Source organism: Eptesicus fuscus, chromosome 2 (assembly GCF_027574615.1).
Source record: "Eptesicus fuscus isolate TK198812 chromosome 2, DD_ASM_mEF_20220401, whole genome shotgun sequence".
NCBI classification, from domain to species: domain Eukaryota; kingdom Metazoa; phylum Chordata; class Mammalia; order Chiroptera; family Vespertilionidae; genus Eptesicus; species Eptesicus fuscus.
In genome coordinates, this window is record NC_072474.1 from 40767558 (window position 1) to 40791900 (window position 24343).

The 24343-nt window shown below is 46.3% G+C and overlaps 1 protein-coding gene across 4 annotated transcripts in view; it reads right to left on the reverse strand.

Annotated features, from left to right (window-relative positions):
* Window positions 1-24343, reverse strand: part of EGF (epidermal growth factor) — a 103872-nt gene that overhangs the window by 56701 nt on the left and 22828 nt on the right. For all 4 annotated transcript variants that reach the window (XM_054726653.1, XM_054726642.1, XM_054726648.1 and 1 more), the window contains exons 2-5: window positions 18780-18979; window positions 16610-16791; window positions 15979-16206; window positions 13607-13809 (exon numbers count right to left, since the gene is read on the reverse strand). In XM_054726653.1, the coding sequence (XP_054582628.1) occupies window positions 13607-13809; window positions 15979-16206; window positions 16610-16791; window positions 18780-18979 (813 nt within the window). The remainder of the gene's footprint in view (window positions 1-13606; window positions 13810-15978; window positions 16207-16609; window positions 16792-18779; window positions 18980-24343) is intronic.

Consider the following 24343-nt stretch of genomic DNA (forward strand, 5'->3'; position numbering starts at 1 on the left):
TCAACGGATTTTCATTGTAGATCAAACAGATTTAGATTAAAAGAAGATGCAATCTAGGACTTTCACAGCTAGAGAGAAGTCAATGCCTGGTTTCAGAACTTCAAAGGACAGGCTGACTCTCTTGTTAGGGGTTAATGCAGCTGGTGACTTTAAGTTGAAGCTAATATTCATTTACCATTCTGAAAATCCTAGGGCCCTTAAGAATTATGTTAAATCTACTCTGCTTGTGCTAAAAAAATGGAACAACAAAGATGTGGATGACAGCACATCTGTTTACAACATGGTTTACTGAATATTTTAAGTCCACTGTTGAGACCTTCCATTCCAAAAAAAAAGAATTTTTTTCAAAATATTAATGCTTATTGACAATGTACCTGGTCAACCAAAAGCTCTGGTGAAGGTGTATGAAATTGATGTTGTTTTTATGCTTGTTAACACAATAGCCATTACTCTTAGATCAAGGAATAATTTTGACTTTCAAGTCTTACTGTTTAAGAATTTCATAAGACTAGTGCTGCCATAGATAGTGATTCCTCTGATCCATTTGGGCAAAGTAAATTGAAAACCTTCTGGAAATGATTCACATTCTAGATGTCATTAAGAGCATTCGTGGGAAGATATCAAAATATCAACACTAAACAGGAGTTTGGAAGAAGTTGATTCCAACCCTAATGAATGACTTTGAGAGATTCAAGCCTTCGGTGAAAGAAAGAAATACAGATGTGGTAGAAATAGCATGAGAACTAGAACTAGAGTGATCCTGAAGATGTGACTGAATTGCTGCGATCTTGGGATAAAACTTGTATAGAAGAGGAGTTGCTTCTTATAGATGAGCAAAGAACGTGCTTTTTTTGAGACAGAATCCACTCCTGGTGAAGATGTTGTGAAGATTTTTGAAATGACAACCAAAGATTTAGAAAATTACATAAACTTAGGTGATGAAGCAGAAGCAGGGTTTGAGAGGACCTTCTCCAATATTGAAAGAAGCTCTCCTGTGAGTGCAATGCTATCAAATAGCATCACATGCTACAGAGAAATCATTTGTGAAAGAGTTGATCAATGTGGCAAACTTCATTGTATTTATTTTAAGAAATTGCCAAGCAGCCACCACCCTGATCAGTCAACAACCATCATCATCGAGGCAAGACTCCCTACCAGCAGAAAGATTATAACCTGCTAAAAGCTCAAATGATGGTTAGCATGTGTTAGCAATAAAGTATTTTTAATTGTTTTTTTTACATATAATGTCATTGCATACTTAAGAGAGCACAGGATGGCATTTATATACACTGGGAAAATAAAAAATTTGTATGACTCTCTTTAATGTGATATTTGCCTTATTGCAGTGGTCTGAAACTGAACATGAAATATCTCTGAGGTATGTCAGTATATATTTTTATAAAATATGTAACATTACGTTATATATTATATACAATAAGTTACATGTAACTATAAAATTTACATATAAACAATTTATTTTTCTATAAAACCCAGAGTTATATTTTTGTTTTATTTATTATCTTTCTTATTAGTGAGTTCCTGAATAAATGACTTCCTCAACTTCCTCAAAAAACTTGCCAAACTGTATAATATAGAAGTTTATTCTTGTTCATAGAAAATAACAAGGAATAAAACACAAGAATAATCATTTTGTGCTCTTGGAAATCTTAATTATAGTTGTTTTTTTTTTTAAATCACTCAGTCAGAATTCATCTACTTGGCATCTTTCATCATCTAAACTCCTCTAAAAATCAGAAAGTAAACAAATCAAGACTCCAAGCAGTTAAAAATACATGCTTTTACTCTCAGAAGAGCCCCTCAGACTCACTCAGTCATTTATATTTTAAACCCATTTCTGACAAGTTTGACCAGCCCATAGCATGGAAATAAAAATACAAGGTGTGCATCCTTCACTCCCATTGCTACAACCCAACAATCACTACATTCCCTGACAGCAGAAGTGGCCACCTGATTCCAGCGGTCTTTCTCGCTGAGCCCAGACATAGCCTCAGCCCAGCTCTCAGACCTCCCCGGGCAGTTACTGGGAGAGAGCAGGTTCGAGATGACACTATTGGTCATCTCTCCCATGAAGATTAGAAGCCTCAAATCAGGGCTCCTCCGAGAGAAAGATGGTACAGTGTGAGTGCCCAAATGATAATAACTGCAATAAATAAAAACATGTCAAATATTTTTTCAATCCATGAGTTTATAAAGATGCTTTAGTAAAAAGATCACTTTTGGAGGCTATACTAATCCTTATTCTGAAAACAGATACATTAGGGAAATAATCAAGCATTTAATTTTCCTTTCCTATAAAAGATCCTCCTCAGAGAAATCATACTGCTGATGTGAAAATTTTCTTCACCTAATAAACGCATAAACGATGATACACTTGAATGTCCTCACTTTGAACCACTAACCAAAAAATGGCTCTAGGCAAAGATAAACAATAGCTTCCAAAGCCTGATTGCACAAAAGGCTGATGGGAAACGTGATAATGGATGGACCAGGCTGGCGACACCAGAACGGCTGATGAATCTTAAACATCACAAAACAACATGAACCAGCCCCTGCGTGCCCCCTGCGGTGGTCGGCAGGAGGCATACAGCACTGCCTGCAGTACCACCTGTTAGGTATTCTTGCAAAAAACCTGAATCTGAACAGGCTCCTAAACCTAAACTATCTGTTCGAAGAAATACAGAATCATGTTAAATGACACCATGGAGGTATAATCTGCCAAATCCAGAATGTGAACAATTCTACAAAACAAATGATCTGGTTTCCTCTATAAACAAACCGTAAGAAAAAGCCCCAGGTGAGAAGATAAAGTGAGGGCACAGCCAGGCATGTGAAGACCTGCGAGCAGTGAGAGCCGACAGCAAGAAGGAAGACAGGAAAATGAGGAAGAGCCATTCCGGCCACTGTGTTTCAAGCGGCAGCCATTTGGTGTCAGGGCAAACCTGTATTAAAAAATCCGGCTTTACCTCAAACCAGTGCTATGCTTGCCCCAGTGGCATCTCTTTGTAAATGTGACCCTCTTCATGAAAACAATGTCAATTACTATGTTAGAAGGATATAGCAATCCATATTTTGCTAAGATGTCTATGAAAAATAAGAGAGCTTTGGATGTTTGGATTGATCGTTTAGAACTATATCAAAACAGAAGAAACTGGAATCCCGTGCACTGTTGGTGGGGATGTACAATGGCACCACCACTGTGGGAAACAGCATAGAAATTTGTTTTAAAATTAAAAACAGAATTGTCGAATGATCCAAAAATTCACTGGATCAAAGGAGCAGGGTCTTAAATGGGTGGACCAGGCTGGCAACACCTGGACTGCTGATGCATCTGGAACATCACACGCAGAACAAGAACCAGCCGCTGCATGCCCGTGCTCACGGGAACGCTATTCACAATGGCTCAACATGGAAGCAACCCAAGTGCTCATCAACAGGTAAATGAGTAAGTGAGCCGTGGAACATGCATAAAATGGGATATCATTCAGCCTCGAAGAGGAAGAAACTTCTGACATATGCTCTAACGTAGTTGAACCTTGAGGACATTAGGCTAAATGAAATAAGCCAGTTACAAAAGATAAATACTGCCTAATTCCACTATATGAGGCAGTTAGAGTAGTCAAAATCATAGAGACAGAAAGTAGAACAGTGGTTGCCAGGGGCTGGGAGATGTTATAGTTTAATGGATATAGAGTTTCAGTTTTACAAGATGAAAAGTTATGGGGATGGATGGTAGTGATGGTTGTATAACAATGTGAGTGTACTTGATGCCACTGAACTATACACTTAAAATGGCTAAGATGGTAAATCTTATGTTATATGTATTTTACCACAATAAAATTATTTTTAAAATGTGGAAAAATACTCACATATCTAGGATGATTCTTTTCTAAAGGTTTCCAAATAACCCAGGGTTTACAGTAGACACTCCAGCAATAACGTAATCAAGATGGATCAGTGTCTCACCGGGGCAGTTTTAGCTACACTAGTCTCTTCCCTAGGCAGGCGCACTTGCAGGTGGAGGAAATTCTCCTTCCTGAACTCTCAGAATTAAGGAAATTCAGTAATATTTTGTGCATGAAATGAATGTGAAGTAATTTGCATTGTGTTGATGATAGATACCCTTCATTTTCCAAAGGATTTGTTTTTGAAACTCTCTCAAGAGCTTAAAACTGGAATCTACATTTAAAGGAATACAGAAGAAAGCAAAAGTATTAGCACCTTTTAAAAAAAATTATGTCTGTCCTGACCGGTTTGGCTCAGTGGATAGAGCGTCGGCCTGTGGACTGAAGGGTCCCAGGTTTGATTCCAGTCAAGGGCATGTGCCTTGGTTGCAGGCACATCCCCAGTTGGGGGCTTGCAGGAGGCAGCTGATTGATGTTTCTCTCTCGTCGATGTTTCGAACTCTCTGTCCCTCTCCCTTCCTCTCTGTGGAAAATCAATAAAATATATATTTTAAAACAAATTATGTCTGTGAGCAGTCAAACTAGCTGCAACATGCCCAGAAGTTGAGTTTAAAATACTGTATTCAGATTGTATACAAAAAAGTTTTCACACTGTCTCTGAGATTTATACACCAACTAGTATGGGTGTCCGTCGAGGCAGCCAGGAGAGCACTGTTGCCTAATCAATTTAATTCTGACAACAAAAGTGTGGTTCAATTCTGTGTCTGTTTTCCAACAACCAGGGGAGAAGTGTGTGTGTGTGTGTATGTATGTGTGTGAGTGTGTGTGTGTGTGTGTGTGTGTGTGTGTGTGTGTGTAAGAGAGAAAGAGGCAGAGGCAGAGATTTTCTGAGTTCCTGAAATGGGGAGAAAATTTTTTTTAGAAAGAAATGAGATTTGGCTTCGCCATCCACGCAAACTGAAACATTTAACCACCAAAAAACCATCGATAAATAATATGTTGAATTACAAGCTTTCCCAAAATAAATAAGGCAACATCTATAAAATGGTAGATAATATCAAAGTGAGTTGGAGAGGAGCTGGGGAGAAGGGACATGTAAGCCAGTAGGTCAGTTATGTCCTTTGCGCCTGAAGCACTTGCAAGAAATTCAAGTAGAAATGCTCAGAAGGCAGCCATGCATCGGGGCCTCGATGTTCGCTGAGCCTGAATGTGTACAAACGACATGTCCACTGCAGGACCTGAGCTCGGAGGGGGCAGTGGGCAAGCAGGCATGGCCCCGAGGAGGGACCTGAGTGACCACGCTCAGGAAACTGGTCAGAATCCTTAGGAAACCAGCCGGACAGTGAAACTGTGGCTGGACCATGGACACTTGGCTCAGCAGCCGGCTGCGTGGAGCTCTTTGCTAACAAGCGATGCACATTCACAAGCCCGGGCCTTGTTTAAACGCACAAATGAGGCTTCCCGGAGACACCCGGACTTTGGCTTTGGGAGCCGCACCCTGGTCCCAGTCAGACAGCAGTCCTCACCGGGCTGCTCTCCTCTGTACATTCTGAATAAATCCCCAGCGTTCTTAATCACTTTTCTCTGCAGCTGAGCTCTGCCGTGGACCTTTGCAGCTTGACTTTCACCATGCCTCAGTCTTTTAAAAAATAAAAAGGTTTAGATCTTAAGAAAGAGGTCTGAGCCAGAAATATGTTGGTAGTCAAGTGGGCTGGTGCCCAGGAAATAAAGTAGAAAAACGCCAGTTTGTATCACCTTAGAGATGAACAATGCGCCTAACCATGTGAGTGGTTCCGAGAAACCACTTGAGGAAAAACCAACCTGTTTAATTTCTTTAACCCAGTCTGTCTAAATTATTTGACCCTGAAATGTTTTTTCTCCAAATACCTTCATTAAGTCCCACAGAGCTAGTGTTTTGTAGAAGGTGTTGCTAAGTGGTGGTTTAGGCATTTTTTTACCAGTTACCTCCTTGTTGAAGTAGTCTCACTACAAAGTGCCTTGCAACCCAAGTACTACCACGCCCCCCTCGGCAGAGGAGCTGCAGTTGTAAGGCTATTATCCAGCAGGAACTAGCCATCCTCCAGGGAAGTGTTTGTAAACGTGAAGGATATCGGGCACTTGGAGAATCTGATGAAAGTTGTCTACCATATCCCTAGGGGACAATTGCATATTTCATCTAACACGTACAATCAAGAGATTCACAGACTCTAAATCCCAGGAGAAGCATTCCTGCTCTACAAGACACGAAAACAATTTCAACCTATTTCATAATGGCCAGCGTCACGGTGCTCTTGAAATCTGAAGTCCTCAGCACATGGAGCACACGTGGGTTACATCCTTTGGTCAATAACTGGAGCCAGTATCGCCACTGCCCATTGCCTTCTAGATTCCAGGTTTGCCTGTAACTCTGCAGCTGACAGTGGCTTCCCAGCCAAATTCTATTATTTGCCACGTTGTTTAAAGCCATTATGTAATGAATCATTATAGGTTTTCTTTTAAAATTCATGCTTTCAACTATCCTATTTAAACTCCTTATCAAGGAAGCTGAGTAATAGTGAAGGACTCTGAAGAGCTCACGTGTTTGTTGATGGGAGAAAAAAACACCAACCTCACAGACCTACCACCAGGAAGTGGTCCCAGCTCCATCACTAACAAGCTGTGCAATCCTGGGAAAAGTCACTCTATTTCTCTAGGCTTTAGATTTCTCAGTTATGAAATGAGTACAATAATTGCTGGCCTTTCTGTCTCACAATGTTGCTGTGACAAATCAATAAGATAATGCCCATGAAAATGCTTTGGAAACTATGAGGCAACATATAAATGTGAGAGACGGTGATGAGGATGAGATAGGCACATCTCTAACCATTATGAATGAAACGCAGTGCTACTTATTCAGTCAGAGTAGTGGTTGGTTCTCATTTTGTTATGAGTCATCACCACTTAGGCAATGAACTGGAAGACAGCTTGAGTCAAAATTTCCCCTGGAACGCATCTGGCATATGGTCACCATCTATTTCACAAAGCCGCCACTAGGCCGTTTGCTATTCCGTGTTGTGCTGCCACCCAGAGTTGAATTGTTTCCCACGATTCTTGTTTTGTAAATTCAAGTCAATCAGGTTTTAAAAAAATATCTTATTTGAATAAGTGCTTCATCACTTGGAACTTATTTTATTCTTGGCAATTTCTCATTACTTGCATTGAAAGCATAGTCATTACAAAAGTTAAAGTTTCTAGCTATGTTTTTTTAAAAAAAAATCAGATAAAAGCATTCACACTATTGGTTACGTTCTTGAGGGCATGAGAAATAATCATGTCCGTTTCCCCTAGATTATAGCCTTCCTTCAGGAATCTCGTGCCTGTCCCCCTGTTCAGTTCTCCAGAGCGCCCCTCGGGAGCTGCGTCCCCGGCGGGTATGAACACTTTTATCCACTAATTGTGTCAGGGACTCATGGTCCCCACCATTTCCCACACGGTTACCCAAACCCAGTGGCATCCAACAGGAAGAAGAGAAAACAAGCAATTCCACCTCTGCTTCAAAACCGCACAAGGCTACTTGAGGATGAAATTAAATATCTTTGAAAACCTTCTTAAAATAAGACATTTACATAAAGCAAATGTTAGTGTAACATCATTTTTGTTGCATTTAAGCTATATTGAGGAGCTTACCTTAAGAAAAAAGTACATGCTAAAGAATTCAAAGGGAGAAGACTTCATTTAAAAATAGAAATTTGTGGCTGTTACTAGATTCAGTCAATCTATTCATTTTATTAACATCTACAATTCTTTATAATTAAATAAAGATATAAATAAATAAATAAATAACCACTGAATATAGGGTTGTTTAAACAAACAAATAAATATATAAAATGATCTCTGCCTGCATATTTATAATAAAGTGGGAGGAAAATAAAAAAGAAAGAAAAGTAATATGTAATTACACCTTGCAATGAGTTCAATAAAGTGCTTACTGAGAAAAAAAATAAGAGGTGAGAAACCAAGATGGCGGCATAGGTGAAACACCTAACCTGCAGCCGGGCACAACAATTTCAAAGGCACAACTAGAGGTCAGAACGGACATCGTCCAGAACCACAGGAGAGCTGGCGGACTGAAACGCCCACAGCTGGGGGGAAGGAGAGGGCCACGGGGACAATCGGGGGAGCCGTAAAAGCCTGAGGTATGGAGAAACTGGCGGAGACACGAGCGCGCGCGCCTGCGGGGAAGATGGAGCCGGAGAGGAGGGGGCGGCTGACGGCCTGGCCGGCGTTCACTGGCAGGAAGGAGATAAAGGCTCCGGAGTGCGCTAAGTGCCGGCTCCGACTGCACTGAGCGCCAGTTCCGGGCGAAACCCTGGGAAGCCAGGCGCAGGCTGGGGGAATGAATCTGGGCTGTGGGGCGCAGGCACAGAGGAGCGGGGGAAGGCAGAGCTCCAGAGGAGCGCACGGGAAGGGGCGCAAAGGACGGACTGTTGCCTGCGCCACTGAACTGCCCTAGCGGGAAGGAGACATAAGCTCAGGACCGTGCTGAACCCCAGTTCCGACTGCACTGAACCCCAGTTCCGGGCGAAACCCTGGGAAGCCAGGCGCACGCTGGGGGAATGAATTTGGGCTGTGGTGGCGGAGGCACAGAGAAGCGGCGGCTCCAGACGCGCGCACTGGAAGGTGCACAGAGGACGGACTTTTGCCTGCGCCACTGGGTGGCCCTGCTGGGAAGGAGACAGGGACGCCAGACTGCGCTGAGACCCAGTCCCAACTGCACTGAAACCCAGTTCCAGGCGAGAATATGGGAGTCCAGATTCATTAGGGGAGGGACTGGACTGTTTGGCAGTGGGCGAAATTCCAGGGCGCGTTTCTCTCAGAGGTGTTTGCAAGGAATACAGAGGGACACAGACACAGGAGCCTCATAGGGCGGGGCTGACAGGAAGCCAAGGTTGTAGGCTCCACCCTGTAGCTCCGCCCCAGCCAAGCTGAGCAGAAGCTTTTTCCTGCTGAGTGCCTCAGGTAGTGGCTGACCCACACTGCATTGGAGACCCAGAAACGAGGGCATCTAGTGGTTGGTGGGAGATGACACCAGATTTCAATCACTTGCATAAGGGAGGCATTCTAGAGGCAGACTCAGTGAGCGCCAAGGCATTGCTGCATCAAGACCCGGCCCACAAACATGTCTCCTGCACAGCAACTCTTCCTATATGGACAAAGAGGGTCCTCACGGCCAATTGGCCTGGACGACAATTCCTCCCAGTGACACCAACAACAATCAAGACTTAACTGTACAAAGGAGGACCAAGATGGAGACAGGGCGGCAGCCTGATCGTTGCCTACCACAACAATATTGAGACTACGACGGGAGAGCAGAGCAGACACCAGCCAGAAAGACCGGGGGGGCTGGCTGAGCAGATGCTCTACAACTAGAATAAAAGAGAGGGGTACGCAGGATGATGCTGATGCCGGTGACCCAAAGTCCACACTTCAAGAACTATGGCTCAGGCGACACAATGGTGGCCAGGAACGTGCTCGGCGCAGTTCCCCCGGCGGTCTCCGGCTGAGGGGACGGCTCCACTCGCTGCCGAGCACGGACAGACGAGCCCCTGGGAGACATGGGGTGGGATACTCCGTGCTTGCTGACCTCCGAGTCCTTCAAGAATCTCAATGCCCTGAAGTGGCCAGATGCGCACGCTCAGCGACTGGCCACCGTTGCAGACCCAAGGGCCGACGCAGCGACACCGGACCAGCCCACCGCCGGGCACCGGGCACACCGGAGCCTTGCCGAGCCCGCCGCCCAACGAGTTCTGCGGCAGCCGCCCAGGAGCTCTGAGAAAATGACCGAAGGAATTGCTGAGAGGGAATTGACCAACAGGAATTGGGATCAAGAAGACGAAACCCCGCTGAGACCCGAGTCCAGGCGAGCCTGCGAGCCTCTGGGCTCAGATGTGGTCACATGCCTCTGGGTCTAGGTGAGGCCTCACGCCCCTGGGTTTGGGTGAGGCCACACGCCCCTGGGTCCAGGTGAAGCTGGATTCCGGGTTCGGGTGAGGCCATGTGCCCCTGGGTCCGGGTGAATCTGAACCCTGGGTCCGGGTGAGGCCGAGGGCCCCTGGATCCGGGTAAGGCTGGGTCCCGAGTACGGGTGAGGCTGTGAGCCCCTGGATCCAGGTGAGACCACGCGACCAGGGGTCTGAGAGAGGTAACGCGCCCCTGGGTCCGGGTGGCTTCGTGCACCTAGGTCCAGGTGAGGCCACGTGCCCCTGGGTCTGAGAGAGGCCACGCACCCCTAGGTCCAGGCGAGACCATGTGTCCCTGGATCCGGGTGGGGCCTCGTGCACCTAGGCCCGGGTGGGGCCGCGTGCCCCTGGGTCTGGGGGAGGCCAGGCGTCCCTGGGTCCGGGTGAGACCGTGTGTCCCTGGATCCGGGTGAGACCTTGTGCACCTAGGCATGGGTGAGGTCACGTGCCCCGGGGTCTGAGAGGCCAAGCGTCCCTGGGTCCGGGTGAGACCATGTGTCCCTGGATCCGGGTGAGGCCTCGTGCACCTAGACCCGGGTGAGCCCAAGTGGCCCTGGGTCTGGGAGAGGCCAAGCGTCCCTGGGTCCGGGTGCGACCATGTGTCCCTGGAGCCGGATGAGGCCTCGTGCACTAGGCCCGGGTGAGGCCACGTGCCCCTGGGTCTGGGAGAGGCCAAGCGTCCCTGGGTCCGGGTGAGACCATGTGTCCCTGGATCTGGGTGAGGCCTCGTGCACCTAGGCCCGGGTGAGCCCAAGTGGCCCTGGGTCTGGAAGAGGCCAAGCATCCCTGGGTCCGGGTGACACCATGTGTCCCTGGATCCGGGTGAGGCCTCGTGCACCTAGGCCCGGGTGAGGCCACGTGCCCCTGGGTCTGGGAGAGGCCAAGCGTCCCTGGGTCCGGGTGAGACCATGCGTCCCTGGATCCGGATGAGGCCTCGTGCACCTAGGCCCGGGTGAGCCCAAGTGGCCCTGGGTCTGGGAGAGGCCAAGCGTCCCTGGGTCCGGGTGAGACCATGTGTCCCAGGATCCGGGTGAGGCCTCGTGCACCTAGGCCCGGGTGAGCCCAAGGGGCCCTGGGTCTGGGAGACGCCAAGCGTCCCTGGGTCCGGGTGCGACCATGCGTCCCTGGATCCGGGTGAGGCCTCGTGCACCTAGGCCCGGGTGAGCCCAAGTGGCCCTGGGTCTGGGAGAGGCCAAGCGTCCCTGGGTCCGGGTGAGACCATGTGTCCCTGGATCCGGGTGAGGCCGCGTGCACCTAGGCCCGGGTGAGCCCAAGTGGCCCTGGGTCTGGGAGAGGCCAAGCGTCCCTGGGTCCGGGTGAGACCATGTGTCCCTGGATCCGGGTGAGGCCGCGTGCACCTAGGCCCGGGTGAGCCCAAGTGGCCCTGGGTCTGGGAGAGGCCAAGCGTCCCTGGGTCCGGGTGCGACCATGTGTCCCTGGATCCGGATGAGGCCTCGTGCACCTAGGCCCGGGTGAGCCCAAGTGGCCCTGCGTCTGGGAGAGGCCAAGCGTCCCTGGGTCCGGGTGCGACCATGTGTCCCTGGATCCGGGTGAGGCCTCGTGCACCTAGGCCCGGGTGAGCCCAAGTGGCCCTGGGTCTGGGAGAGGCCAAGCGTCCCTGGGTCCGGGTGAGACCATGCGTCCCTGGATCCGGGTGAGGCCTCGTGCACCTAGGCCCGGGTGAGCCCAAGTGGCCCTGGGTCTGGGAGAGGCCAAGCGTCCCTGGGTCCGGGTGAGATCATGTGTCCCTGGATCCGGGTGAGGCCGCGTGCACCTAGGCCCGGGTGAGCCCAAGTGGCCCTGGGTCTGGGAGAGGCCAAGCGTCCCTGGGTCCGGGTGCGACCATGTGTCCCTGGATCCAGATGAGGCCTCGTGCACCTAGGCCCGGGTGAGCCCAAGTGGCCCTGGGTCTGGGAGAGGCCAAGCGTCCCTGGGTCCGGGTGAGACCATGTGTCCCTGGATCCGGGTGAGGCCGCGTGCACCTAGGCCCGGGTGAGCCCAAGTGGCCCTGGGTCTGGGAGAGGCCAAGCGTCCCTGGGTCCGGGTGAGACCATGTGTCCCAGGATCCGGGTGAGGCCTCGTGCACCTAGGCCCGGGTGAGCCCAAGGGGCCCTGGGTCTGGGAGAGGCCAAGCGTCCCTGGGTCCGGGTGAGACCATGCGTCCCTGGATCCGGGTGTGGCCTCGTGCACCTAGGCCCGGGTGAGCCCAAGTGGCCCTGGGTCTGGGAGAGGCCAAGCGTCCCTGGGTCCGGGTGAGACCATGTGTCCCTGGATCCGGGTGAGGCCGCGTGCACCTAGGCCCGGGTGAGCCCAAGTGGCCCTGGGTCTGGGAGAGGCCAAGTGTCCCTGGGTCCGGGTGAGACCATGTGTCCCTGGATCCGGGTGAGGCCGCGTGCACCTAGGCCCGGGTGAGGCCACGTGCCCCTGGGTCTGGGAGAGGCCAAGCGTCCCTGGGTACGGGTGAAGCCAGATCCTGGGTCCGGGTGAGGCCGTGCGCCCCTGGATCCATCCGGGTGAGGCTGGGTCCCAGGCCCGGGTGAGACCACGCGCCTCTTGGGTATGGGTGAGGCCACGTGCCCCTTAGTCCGGGTGACGCCGTGCCCCTGGGTTCGGCCGAGACCAAACCAGAGGGAGTCGGACCTCCATTACCACCATTTGTCCACCATCCAGAGCTGAGGGGTCAGTGCTGACATGTACACATAAGGAACTACTGGACATTGAAATTGGGTCTCAAAAGAACTGTTGGTCCAGGGGGAAGCTCGCTACAGATTGATTCATTTGCCTGTCAGCATAACTATTATTGCTCGTCTCACATTCAGTTCTTATTAGTATATATCTAGTGACATATGATCTCGCTCATCTAGGGGAAATGATGAACAACATAGACTGAGGAACAAGAACAGAACCAGAAGCAAGGAGGCATCGATCGGACTATCGGGCCTCAGAGGGAGGATAGGGGAGGGGAGGGGGAGGGTGGGGGGAGGGGGAGAGTTCAACCAAAGGACCTGTATGCATGCATATAAGCCTATCCAACTTCAACAGGGGATTGGGGCATGCGTGGGGAGAGGGGTGGGATGGGAATGGGGGGATGAGGACAAATATGTGACACGTTAATCAATAAAGAAATTTAAAAAAAAAAAAAAAAAAAAATAAGAGGTGAGGAGCCCACTTTGATTGGATGCCCGGAGAAGGCCTATCTGAGGACATGACATTTAACTGAAGAGAATTCTAGGCAGAGAGAAGAGTGACTGCAAATGTGTAAAGGCATGAAGGAGCCGGGCATTCTGAGAAACTCTGGAAAGACCTGTGTTGGATTCCAACCAGGGGAGGAGGAAAGAACGTGCTAGATCAGGGTGGTCAAATATTGATAGGCCTGTTAAATGGTTACCTTTCAATCTAAATGAAAAGGGAAACTTTTGAAGGATTTTAAGCAAATGGGTCAGATTAACTATTTAAAGGCAAGAGAGAAAAATAGAAAGATTAGCTGAGTGGCTACGACTGTGGGCCAGAAGTGCTGGTTGTCTGGACCATGATGATGGCAGTAGAGGAGAGAAGTGGTGGGAAGGTCTTGGAGGTAGATGGGAAATTGGGGTGAGGCAGTGGGAGAAATCAAGGATAAACCCTTAGTGTCTGGATAGGGAGTAACTAAGTACCAGACCTTGTTCAAGATCAGAGATGACTCACCAGACATCCAAGTATCACGCTCTGCCTTGGGCTGTACAAGTGGGTGTACTACTTTAATTCCACCAGGTGGTGCAAATGATGAGTTGAGGTTAATCCGAACCATATCCCTCCCAGTGTGTTTGTTAGCTATCCAAATCGTCTTCTTTCTCCATGTTGAGTAGAAGATACGGTCTCCAAAAAGGGACATTGCAAACAAATTGTGCCTAAAACACAACAGAAAAAACATTTGTTCCTGGGCTTATTAAAGTTTCACTTCATTTCAATTTATTGTCTGAATTTCAATCACCTACATTTTCGATTATTTTTCTGTTAGGTTTAGAAACAGATATTGAGCTTAAAATTTTATATATGTAGTCATAATCTGAATTAATGGGGTATAATTTCTAGCTCCAGATTCATGGTCTCATTCTTTTGAAAATCAGCATGTAAGTGTGATAGATATAAAAATAGGGAAGAAAATAAGAACAGGGTAGGATTGGACTTCTGGTTTTGTCCATTTCACACATGACTAATTTCTGCCTCTTTCCAAAAGCTGGGAAGTCAGTTACTGGCAAGATAACAAATCAAACGTGTATAACTTTATAACTGCATGACATAAAAATTCCAAAAAGAATAACTATAACCAACATGTGAAAACTTATATGCCAAGCTAGTGGCCCGGTGCATGAAATTCATGCACAGAGGGGGGGGGGTTCCCTCAGCCCAGCCTGCACCCTCTCCAACCGGGAACCCCTTGGAGAATGTTCAATTGCCGGTTTAGGCCCGATCCCACAGGGATTGGCAGTCAGACATCCCTCTCTCAATCTGGGACCGCTGGCTCCTAACCACTCACCTGCCTGCCCGCCTGATCACCCCTAACCCCTCTGACTGCCTGCCTGATCGCCCCTAACTGCCCTCTCCTGCCAACCTGATCGCCCCTAACTGCTTTCCCCTGCCTGCCTGATCTCGCCCCCAACTGATCTCCCCTGCCAGCCTGATCTTGCCCCCAATGGCCCTCCTCTTCTGGCCTAATTGCCCCTAACTGCCTCTGCCTGCCTCATTGGCCCTAACTGCCCTCCCCTGCAGGCCTGATCACCCCTAACTGCCTATGCCTGCCTGATCACCCCTAATTGCCCTCCCTTGCAGGCCTGGTTGCCCCCAACTGCCCTCCCCTGCTGTCCTGATCTTGCCCCCAATTGCCCTCCCCTGCTGTCCTGATCTTGCCCCCAACGGCCCTCCCCTGCTGTCCTGATCTTGCCCCCAACTGCCATCCCCTGCAGGCCTGATCTCACCCCCAACTGCCCTCCCCGGCAGGCCTGATCACCCATAACTGCCTCTGCCTGCCTGATCGCCCCTAACTGCCCTCCCCTGCAGGCCTGATCTCACCCCCAACTGCCCTCCCCTGCTGGTCTGATCTTGCCCCCAACTTCCCTCCCCTGCTGTCCTGATCTTGCCCCCAACTGCTCTCCCCTGCAGGCCTGATCTCACCCCCAACTGCCCTCCCCAGCAGGCCTGATCACCCATAACTGCCTCTGCCTGCCTGATCGCCCCTAACTGCCCTCCCCTGCAGGCCTGATCTCACCCCCAATTACCCTCCCCTGCTGGCCTGGTCTTGCCCCCAACTGCCCTCCCCTGCTGGCCTGATCTTGCCCCCAACTGCCCTCCCCTGCTGGCCAATTTGGTTCTGATTGGCTGGTTTCTATGCCAGTCAGCATCAAAAGCCCCGCCTCCTAGGCAGCCATTGGCTCCTCACAGTTCACCCAGATTTGGTTCTGATTGATCAGTTTCTATGCCAGTCAGCATCTCCGGACCTATCTTTGGGGGTGATCAGAGAGGCAGGGCTGATCAGCAGCCCCCTTGGAGGCCCAGAGAGAAAGAGAGGTGCGGCTGCTGGCCAAGCCCAGAGAGAAAGAGAAAGGCAAGGGTTGATCAACAGCTGCTGCAGAGGCTACAGATCAGACCCTGCTTCTCTCTCTAGGCCTCCCTCCGGTCCGGATCCGCAGCCCCCTCGGCAGCCATGGCAACCCAGCACTTACTGCAGGACTGACTTCCAGTTGGTCAAGCCTTTGGTCATTTTGGACGTTATGGACCCTGGGTTTTTATATATTAGGATACTCTGTTATTTATTTTTATTTGTGTTTCTTAACTTTCACAATATCCCCAAGAAATAAGTACTATTATTATCCCCATATTAAAGGAAAATGAGGACAAGAGAAGTCACATACCTGCCCAAAGTGACTTGTCTAATAAATTGTAAATCTGAAACTTGAGTTCAAGACTCCAAAATCTGCACTAAACCACCATAGTATTGGCTTAACTGGCAAAAGTAAAATTAATTTATCAACGAATTTCAAATGGCAATTGTTTTATTTCACACCAGAAACAAAACTTACTGTGCAAGGTGTTTGCTGGAATGGACAGAACCTCCATCATAATCACAGGAATAAATGCGAGAATTGCTTCCTTCTCTGTTGTACTGAATCCAAAAGAGCCGTTTATCAAGCACATCCAGTGACATAGCTGTTATTTTCCCTGACGTCTCAAGCAGAATCTTCACTTCTACACCTTTGATATCTGCTCTGTGAAGGCTGCCAGCCACCTCTGAAGACCAAAATATGAACCTGGGGGCGAACACATGAATTAGACACATAACTGAGTGTAAAGTTACTTAAATGGTCAACTCTCCCAGTGTGTGCACGGTCCCCAGGTGTCTGCACAGGACAAGCTTGACTATTTTGAATGAAAATGTAATTCAACATGAGTCCTTGAACTTTCCATGGGATTTCAGGTTGGAGGAGAATTATGCTTCTATGGCAGGAAGCCATGGTCGTCAGGAGTGCTGTTTGTAGAGGGAGTCGCTGTGGTTCAAATCCAGCAAGCGGCCTATTGGAAAGGGTGATTCTGTATCATAAAAGAGGGCCTTGGTCTCAATGAGAAGGTCCCTTTGAGTCAAAATGCTGTGATCCTATGAATTTTCATCAGATTTTGAAATATATCTCAGCGTCTGAAAACAGCAGAATTTACCTTTCTACTGGATCGACTGCTACATTTGCAGGATATTTTAAGGTTCTTAAGAGGACACGGGAATTGTTTCCTTTCATATCTGTGACTGTAATGGTTCCTTCCTGTTGATTTGACCAAATAAGTTCTTCTTTTATCCAATTTATTGCCATTCCTGAAACATTTTTCTCTATATTGCATACTCTCTGTAAAAATCAAATTTCAAAATTGTTATTAATAATCCTCCATTCTCAACAAAATTGTTTTTCTTTTATGTAGAAGAGCCTGTTCTTTTAAGTACTTGTCATTTTTGTGCATTCCCCAAATACTTTAATGATAAAATAACCACAGCTACAATGCCATTGTTTTGATGCAGCAGTCAACCCACCATATGCTTACTTCTGGGCATGGTATCTGTAACTGTAGTAACAGTGGAATTTCGATGCTACCTTAAAGACAGTTTACTCAGTTCCACGTGCTAATGGAACTTTTCAGATTCTCACTTGAATTCAAGTCCAAGCTTTACCAAACTCTGGCAGGATTCCCTTGGAGTCTGTGCACAGAGCTCTAAAATAGATGAATTTTTCATTAGGGCCCCACTTTTCTTCTGGCCCCTCCTCCTCCATCAGGCCCCTCCCTTTCAACAATCCCCAGTGCCCTTGCACTCTGACCCCATGACCTGAAGAGCAAGGCTTCTCTTTCTTTATGTCTCCTGGGCAGTGTTCCCTGCTCTGTCATTTAAAAAAAGCCCAACAAAAACCTCAATTATCTCCTCATTCCAGTGTGTGTGGGTAAACAGGTCTTCTTGGGGGTGGAGGGTGGAAGTGGGGAGAAGGTTGCAGATTTCCATGGTGTAAATATTCCCATCATTGCTGATTTCCAGCTTCTGACCTGACCTCACTGAACACATTTGGGCAGGGATCTAACATTCTCATGAGCCTGTTCTATTCCTATATCTCAAACAGAGTAATCTGATCCAACCATTGAACCAATTGCTAATAGATGAATCTATAGCTCAACCAGGTAAATTGTTTACATTTTAACAGGTGTCCTTTATAAACAATGTTTTAACCCAAAGGAGGGAATATAATAGTGGATTTTAGGCATCAAGCCAATCCTTTCCTAATGACTTGACATAAATTCACAGCTGATTAACTTATTTCCTATTCTGTGACAGGAAATTCTCCAGATTCTTAGATTTAAGATTTTGCAACAATTCTACAGATGGCTGGAGAATGAGTAGCCATCCTTGTTAAAAGTGAGATTAGCAAGTATTAAAGATGTGATAAAACAGATTAGCAACTAATTGAAGCTTTTAAGAATAATTGGAGAGAGAAGGTTTGGTTTAAGAAAAACACCCCCCCCCACACACAAAACAGTGGGCACTTTGTGCTGGGAATAAATGCTTAAGGTTTCTCTAGTCACGCGCTCTCTGTAATCTATCTCCCAGGAAGAGAGAGGACATTCCTCCTGGGACTCATGTAAGGGTTCTACCAGTTAAAAAAAAGATTAAAGATCTTTTGTAAGTACTTGAAGCAAAATGCTTTATATCTATCTGCTTTATTTTTTTTTCCAGAGTGCAAACACCTTGAGAATACAAAGAAAAAAATTTTTCTTCCTAGATATCAGGTGCCAAAACCCTCAACAAAGATTTTAGACGATGAAACAGGGTTTCTCAACCTCAACACGATCGATGTTTGGGGCTGGATAATATTAGCTGTGGGGACTGTCCTTCGTGTTGTTGTAGGATGTTCAGCAGCATCCCTGGCCTCTGCCCACTACATGCCAGTAGCACATCCTCCCTCCTCCCCAATCCAATTGTGACAACCAGAAATGTTTCCAGACATTGACAAATATCCCCTAAGGGGCAAAATTGCCCCCAGTTGAAAACCGCGGGAGTAAAAAAGAGTCATATAAATAATACGTTTTTACCATAAAATGGTGACCTGACTTAATAAACTGGCATATTTTCAAAATACATTGACATCCTCACTTTCTACTTTGGGGAGCTTCTGAATTGTATGGGCTTGTTCAATAATACGCCCCAGATGCAGATTAAATAAATACCTACAAATGTCAGGCACACATATGAACTATAATGTGATTTTCATTTATCTATACGTTACTAACTAACTATATCATATTTGTCAGCCTACACAAAAGTCCCTCAATACCTTAGGAATTGGTACTTTACCTCTTGCCTTGTCCCATTCAGAAAAACTCTTTGCAAAAGTTGTCTTTCTGGATCTATCCAATAGATTCTTTCTTTATTGTAATGAAAGTCCATGATCACTGACACACCAGCATCTGTCACCAATTTCTCATGATTGGTTCCTTCCAGGTCAATCCTAAAGATACTATTTCCATGAGAGAAAATTAAGAAGGGTGCAGGACCTGAGTGGGAAGAAAGAAACCAAACTATGCATTTTCGATAATATTTTATCAGATGTAGACATAATACTTCCCCATGACAACTAACACAAGTGTTATTAATTTTTTATTCCAGGTTCTATATTTTAAATAAGAATATTATAGGGGGGTGGGGGGCTATGGGGGGATAAGCCATATATGTAATACCTTAATCAATAAAGAAATTACAAAAAAAGAGGAAGAGGACGAACAAAATTGAAAGTAAATTACTTTCAAATACCTAAAAAAGGAATATTATATAAAGCATTTATATATATATATGTTCACAATTAATTTTGTAAGTTATCTTCTCCTAAAATTGATTATAAACAATGAACATTGCCAAATTATGAAAAAAGAACTATTTGAAGAGAAAAGCACTTTCTTCTCTTATATATAAAATGACATTTTATGTTTTAAAAAAAGGAACAATCTACTGTATTCTGCTGTGCAAAAGGTCTATATGAATGTAAATTGTAATTATATAAATTGGAAATAGTATTATAGATATTATCATTTTCTACCTCAATGCCTCCCCCACCCCAGTCTTACATGTGAACAAAGCCTTCAGAGTAATGACATGGAAGAAGGTGGTGAAAACTAGAGGTGTTAAGTGGCAGCAGGAAAAACTGAAATGCTATCCCCTGAAAGCGCTGGAATATTTGTCTCTGTTGGCATCGCCACATAAAACCCAGGATGCTCAATTAAATTTGAATTGCATATACACTGGGGGGGACATACACTAAATACTCATTCACTATTTACCTGGAATTCAAATTTAACTGGGTGCCCTATGTCTTTATTTGCTAAATCTGGGTGGTGCACCTCACTGGATCTCTTGATCCCTGCAGGGCTTTGCCATGTTCCCTAACCCTATACCTGGGGCCCTGTAATATTTCAGGTGATGGCCACCTACCCACTCTGACTCCCAGGGACATAACACCTGCTTGAGAACCTGGGACCTCTGGAAACCTCAGCCTAAATTACTGGCTGACTCCAAGGAAAGCTTGCCTTTGATGCTGAAGATGCTGCCGGGGGACCATTTCCTCTCCTGCAGTCAGGCCAGTCTCCTTCGTCTCTTCCTGAGGGTGGGGAGGCTCCTGCCACCCTAGGCCTTTAGGTAACTATGCAGCCACTGGGATGAGTGGGGATTGGAGATGATGCTAACGTATCCTTCCTTCCCTGCCGGGCTTACTCCATTCTGTTTTCACATTAGACTATAATACATTTACGTGACACAATATATGTACTTCTTGTTCCAAAGATTAAACAAGATGATGAATTAATGACATTTTACTCAGAAAACATTTACTTGAAATAGTGCCGGCAAAGTGTCTAAGAGAATTAGCTCAAATCACCCTTCCTGTATCTTTTCCACAACCCAAGGCTCTCCACACAGAGGCGTAGGGGAGCCCAGGCTACATTGCCTCTCCAGCTGTAGAATCAAAGAAATCATAGAAGAAATGCATTGGATCGAGAGCCAGCAGGCCTGGTTTCCAGTCCTGGCTCCATCAGCTTCTCTGGACTTCTCACGGGACCTCACTGCCTATATCAGAGGGTTATTGGGGAAAGAAGTAAAATTATGATGTCGAAATATTTCATTAATTGTGGAGCACTACACAAGTGTGATTCATCATTGCTTATTCTCACGATTCAGATTTGAACCCGTGGACTAGAACGTTGGCATAGCTCACCTCTCCTATAGCAATGTGTCATGGAGAAAGGGTAGACAACAGGAAAAGGCACCCTAAACCAAGAGCTCATCTGTGGGCCACAGACTGCTGTGGAGTCTGCTCTTTGAAATGTGCATCATGTATTCTCTATAAACTAAATAAATGTCCCCAACACATATTGTTAATTTCAAATTTCGTTGTTACATTGATGAGATCAAGAAAACATTTTATTCATTTAAAAGTATATCTAAATGGGAGATTTCCAGGTTAAAAATAAAGGAGAAAGGAAAGGCACTCTAAAGATTTTAGTAAGAACATAACATAATGCTTTCTCGGTACATAATAGGCACTTAGATTTTTTAATTAATTAATTAAGAAATAAGTGTGTTTTATTAATTTGTCTGGGCTTTTACCAAAGATACTAGCAGATCTATCAAATTCATAAAAGCGCAATCTAGCCTATGGTAGTTATGCTACTAACAACAACAATAATAATAACAACCGGCTTTCACCTCCTGACCTCATTTACCTTTAATAAAACACCATGAGCTAGCCAGGCAAGATTTGACTGCCAATAATCAAAAGAGAAAAGAGAAATCTGAAGAATACTTAGATCCATAAAGCACAAAACACAGCATTAACATCAGTAACATTTCAAAAGACAAATAAAGAATATTTATAAAATACTAAGTATGAATTAACAAATTTTACCCTCAGATTTTTCCTATTCATTGTGAATGATGGCATGCTGGCTTTATCATAGTCTCTTAGAACTGGAAGATCCTAGTTGTTACCTAATCTAGTGTTTCCCCAACTCATTTCTTTAGAAGAGTCCCATAGGGTACTGTGTGTGTGTGTGTGTGTGCGTGTGTGTGTGTGTGTGTCTTTGGAAGATCCCTTCCCTTGAGAGTCTAGTTCAGTGGGGCTGGGCTGAGAGCTAAGAATCTATTTTGTGAATAGACACTCCAGGTGATTCTTACATCTCGGTGAATTTGGAGATCATCGATCTAGTTCAGATGAGGAAATTTAACGTTTCCCCAAATCCCGGCTAGTTGGTGGAGTTGGAATTAGGACCCAGATACCACCGTCCCAATCCAGGGCTCTTCCCTGCCTTGGTCTGGGTTGTCCTAAGTCAAGATGTTACAATCTTTATTCTATTTATGTAACTGATTCTAATTCCACTTCCCTCAAAACACCGTTCATTTTCCCTGCACTGTCAACATCATTTTTATGTAAACCAGGGTCTGGGCTGAATATTTGTCGACATGAAATGTAACGTGATCTAAAAGAAATGAAAGACGGGAATTAGGCTTGGTGAAACAGTCATTATTCTCTACCACCCCTGGAAACGATAAGTAAGTCGTGTTTCTTCGGGCCTGTCAACGACTATAAACATCGGTGCGGTACGTGTGGGGATTTGAATGTCGGCAGGGCGTGCATGTTTGAACAGCTAAATTTCGCATGTCAAAACCCTTCGGCATTTATTTTGGGTGCAGTTGGGCCAGAGGAAAGTGCGTAGAAAATCAAACACCATTTCTAAGGAATACAACCCCCAAGACAGCTAACAGGTCACAGGAAACCCAGGGGAACCTCTGACTTCTCCGCTGGGGAATGGGAGGGGATCTCCAGGAATGGAGCAGAGTGAGGAGTTTCATTAGTGACTCCAGGAACCCGGGCCTCCGTGGCTGAGAGGTCAGTTACACAAAAGCAGGCTTCGATCGAAGTGGGTGGCGGACACAGACTAGATCACAACAGGCCCTTTGTCTCTCTGGATCTAGGGGAGTGGCCCCACATAGGTCAGTGAGCAAAGAAATGGACTGCCTTCTGCAGGCCTTGGGGCAAAGGCTCATCAGATGTAGTTAACACATTAATGGCGAAATCCTAGCCCTCTCGGGCCAACACTGCCACCTGCCCTCACCAGCACAGGTTCCTGCTCTAAATTTGGAGACAGACTGAAGACTCACAGGACGAAGACGGTGGAAAGGGAGCTCTGGACCTTCAGGAGTCAATGACCCCCTGGGAAAAGAAAAGTAGATTTAAATGGATGGGCCTAATGGAAAACAGCCAGATGCCTCCTCACGCTTCTCCTCCCAGAAGGACCTGAGGGAGTCAGGAATTACTACCTCCCAGGGGCTGTATGTTGGGTTTTATGAAGCACAGAAAGCTTTAGTTCACTCTAAAAGACCATCCCCATTTCTTTTTTTCAATTGTGATATTTAAAGGGGCGCACATTTACTTCTTGAGCAACCGTTCCTTTCTTCTCAGCTTATTCCTGAGTGTCCAAATCGCAGCAGGCGAGACAGAAGCCAGGTGACTCTTACTGTTGGAAGGCAAGCTCTGGGGCTCAATTTTGCTTCCTGAAAATTGTGAATGAGGACTGCCGCCCTGGTCCCTGAGTGGTAGAGACGTGCCATCCATGCAGAAACAGACCCTACCTGCCCTCATTACCAGCTGCATCTCATCATCAAGCCTAAGGAGAGGCCTGCCCCCGGGTCCTCGGGACAGTACCTGAGACGAACAGCTTCTGTACAACTGTGTTTTCAACAGGGCTTCTCAGAGGCTCTCCGTGCTATTCCATGTTTTGATTCTCCAAGAAGGTAGGTGGTGAATAGGGCCAGAAGAGTAACAGCTAACATCTGTGTGTTATCTCTGGGGTCAAAGCATTATTTCATTTCATTGGGTGACACAATAGGCGATAGGGGCCTCAGCATCTTCATTTTACAGAAGAGACTGAAGTTTAGAGCAGTTAATTGTCACAGTCACATGACCAATAAATTACAGATTGGGGATATAAAGTCCTGTCTCTCTGATCACAGATTCTAGCCTTTAAACACCTTGCTGCTTTTCACACGCTGAATTCATCTGGAATTCTTACCCTTCCGTGTCTTGTTCAACTGTGTCACGGAACTCACTTCAGGAAACACTATTCCAGGGATGTTCACCCTAAGGCCGATCCTCTGCACCCATGTTCCAAGAACTGATTAGAAAGTGGGTCCCTCTAAATGGATTCCTATCATTATATCACCTAGACCATTTCATATCTAATTCCAAGATATATTGCATCCCAAATAAAAAGTATTCCATGCATTCCTTGACTCACGGCCCCTTTCTCTATCTCCAAAGCCAGCAGCGTATCATCTTCAAATCTCTCTCTGCTTCCCTCCCCTTCTTCCTCCTTAGACGTTATTGCCTCCCTCTCATTGGGACATTTAGGATCCACCTAGATAATCCAGATTAATCACGCCATCTCAGCTCACATTTGGGAAGTCCCTTTTGTCGTGTAAGGTAACATTGATAGGTTCCAGGAACTAAGACTTAAACATATTTGGGGGCCATATTCAACCTCCAACAGTTAATAATGCTCAGCATCTTCCCATAGACTTATTTACCACCCTTATATCCTCTTTGGTGGATTATGCATTTAAATCCTTTTCCCACTTTTAACTAGGTTATTTATTTTCTTGATGTTACATTTGAAAGGTTTTTTTAAAAATATATTTTGGATACAAGTCCTTGGTCAGATATGTCATTTGCAAATGTTTTCTTCCAAAATGCAGTACAGCACGGCTTTCCATTCTCTCAACATTGCCTTTGGCAGAGCAAAAGTTTTCATTTTGATGAGGTACAATTTATCAGTTTTTTTGCATATCATGTTTTTGGTGTCATTCCTAAGAAC